Below are 2,779 nucleotides of genomic sequence, written 5' to 3'. Positions count from 1 at the left end.
GCCGCCCTCCTGCCCCAGACAGGGCTTCTCTGTAGCTTTGAAGCCTGTCATGGAACTCACTCTTGTAGACCAGGCTCTTCTAAGAAGTTACACAACATGTTCATTGCTGCCCTGCAGTGTAACCCTGTCCTGCTTGCTCTAAGCTTGTATAGTAAAGAAGAGTCAGGAGAGAAACTAGCTGGAGAACCAGGAAGATTAGCACTGGAGGACAAAGGACAAAAGGACAAAACTCTCTGTGTTAGGATGCTAAATGCTACAGTGTGTGTGTGTGTGTGTGTGTGTGTGTCTGTCTGTCTGTCTGTGTATTCCTGAAATCTGGCTCCAACCCAGACAAATTCTGTACTAGTCCTAAAAGTTTTTGATGCAAGATAAAATATGTTGCACCAATAAAGAGATACAGTAGATGAATGTAGGCTCCAAGTGTTTTCTACACGTTTAGATTTCGAAGGACACACATTCGCTGCTGTTCTGTCTGGGCAGCAGCCTGGAAGGCAGGCTCCTGGGGGCGGGGGGGGGGGGGGAGGCATCTTTACATCTCTGTGAAAGCATCTTTACACCCGCCGGGAGTTTATTCCTCAGCTTTAGAAATCCCTATAGTTCTCAGGCGCAAACAGTAGAGATAACTTTTCTCGGTGTTTTTTATATTTTTTAAAACGCCTAGTAAGTGTATATACGCATTTCCCCTTGCCTCCAGAATCTGCTTTCATCGTTTTCAACATCACCCCACAGTGGGCTTTTCCACTTTCCTCTCTCAAAACATCCTCTGTCCTCATAAGGCTGCTGCCTCGCACTCCCTCTTCCTACCCGGTCCTCCCTAACCTTCAGTACCTGTTTTGTTCTCTACCTAGATTGGTCACGACAGGATGGTGCTGCTCCCTCTACAAGTCCACCACCCCCAGAGATTCCGCATTCTGGCCCTTGGCAGAAAGGGGAGCGAAAAGGCGGCGTCCCCCATGTCTGGGACAGGTCTCTGGGAGGGAGGAGAGTGTGTTCACCGGGATATACGCGGGTGAGTCTCAGGCTTGGCCTGACCCATCCTGCAGGAATCAGAAAGTTCAGGAACTGCAGCTTCCGTTCGTAGTAGTGGACCGGGACTTCCCCCTTCTCTCGGCTGCACAGTTAGGCTGGGCAGCCCTGAGGCCTGGGCGGGGTCACTAGCAGAAGAGCTCCACACTTCCCTAAACATTAAGCTCGGTGCTTCCAAGCCCCCCTCCCGCGGCCGCCCCGGACTGTCAGGGGCCTGGAACCTTGACTTGCAATACCATAAAGGAGGCTCTGGGTCCCCCTTAGTTAAGTGCTGAGTAGGCACTCCATAAAGTTTGCTAAGTTCACGGGCAAGGGAGGCCTGTGCTCTTGCCACCAGGGGGTCTCCGGATCGCACAACACAGTAGAACTGGTGGCACAGAGCTGCGGGGGAGGTGAGATCTAGGCCCCGCTGTCGGGACGAGGACAGGGTGTGGAGGGAGGGCAAACGCCCTCCACCGGGTACCTTGGGACACTTGTCGTAGTAGTACTGCTGTGTGCGGATCCAGCGCCCCACCAGGTGGTCGCGCACCGTGTGCGCCAGAGCGAAGAAGTAGTCGCGGGGGGTGGCCACATTGCGGTCCTTGACCAGCGTAAAGTGTAGGTGCCGGTTGAAGCCCTTCTTCAGCTCCGCCACGTTCTCCACGCCCACGATGCCGCGGATGCTGATCTGCCGTCGTTTCTCCTGGTCGGTTAGGGGCTTCGCCATGGTTGCTGGTGGAGGGACAACAGAGCGGGCGGGGCGCGGCGCGGGGCTGCAGGACTGGCCCGGTTCGGTCTCCAGAGAAGGTTTTGAGGCTCTGGGGAGTTGTGATCCACCCCTCGGCGCGGCACCGCCCCACCCCAGCTCCCGCCCACCCGCGGCGTCCGGAGCACACACCACCCCCGGGGGAGGGGGCGGCAAGGGAGCCCCCAGGGCGGCGCCGCGGCTGTGGGCACCGCCTCCCGGCCTGCCTCCTAGAACCTCTCGGTCACGTAGCGCGCGGAGTCTCAGACCTGTGTGCGGGCGGGGTAGGAGGCCTCGTCCGGACCGTTCACCCAGGTTGCCATTTCTCAGCTGGAGAAGGCGCCACTGTAGCTTCCTGGGGCGACATTACTGTAGGGTCAGGGTGATTTAACCAAGGTTGCTCAGCCTGGCTTACCAGCCCTTGGCATCGCCCCATCCTGGATCTTTAGGGAGCCTCGGTTGTTTTTATTTATTTTCTGAGTGCACAGGACTGGGGTTTCTTATGTCTAGACCCAGGCTGGGGCCAGCCAGCAGCGCTTAAAAGTCAAGGGGACGGAGTCTGTTGAGTAGAAGTATCAGGCTCAGTTGGGGACAAGACTTCGACTTGAGACCCCTTGTTAACAGTGTGTTTAAACCAAGCGAGACACAGGGGTAAGAGGAGTGTGTGTGTGTGTGTGTGTGTGTGTGTGTGTGTGTGTGTGGAAGAGGTTACTCATGGAATCAGTTGCTTTATATGTAGTGTACAAACAAGCTTCAGCTGGTGGTGGCAGTGTGTGTTTCAGACTTTGGAAAGGTAAATGTGGCATTTTAAGATCTTTTTCAAAATGTATGCGTTGTATTGTGCACACGCATGAATGTCCTCGTATGTGCGCACAGGTGTGTAGAGGTCGGAACTGCTTACAGAGATTGATTCTCTCCTTCAAGGTACATGTGGGTCAGACTTGGCAGCAGATGCCTCTACCTGCTGAACCATCTACAGGGTCCATGTCAGAGGTCTGTCTTCCTCTCCTCCCCTCCCCTCCCCTCCCC

General features: G+C 55.3%; 1 protein-coding gene across 1 annotated transcript in view; it reads right to left on the bottom strand.

Annotated features, from left to right (window-relative positions):
- The window catches only part of Pygl (glycogen phosphorylase L), a 36,550-nt gene extending 34,672 nt beyond the window's left edge, over positions 1 to 1,878 (bottom strand). Inside the window, exon 1 of the mRNA XM_005343198.2 lies at positions 1,490 to 1,878. Within this exon, the coding sequence (XP_005343255.1) occupies positions 1,490 to 1,732 (243 nt within the window). The 5' untranslated portion in view covers positions 1,733 to 1,878. The remainder of the gene's footprint in view (positions 1 to 1,489) is intronic.
- Positions 1,879 to 2,779: the final 901 nt, after the last annotated feature.

Source organism: Microtus ochrogaster, chromosome 1 (genome assembly GCF_000317375.1).
Source record: "Microtus ochrogaster isolate Prairie Vole_2 chromosome 1, MicOch1.0, whole genome shotgun sequence".
NCBI lineage: Eukaryota > Metazoa > Chordata > Mammalia > Rodentia > Cricetidae > Microtus > Microtus ochrogaster.
Note: the sequence above shows the minus strand (reverse complement) of the source record. Positions and strands in the feature narration are given on the sequence as shown.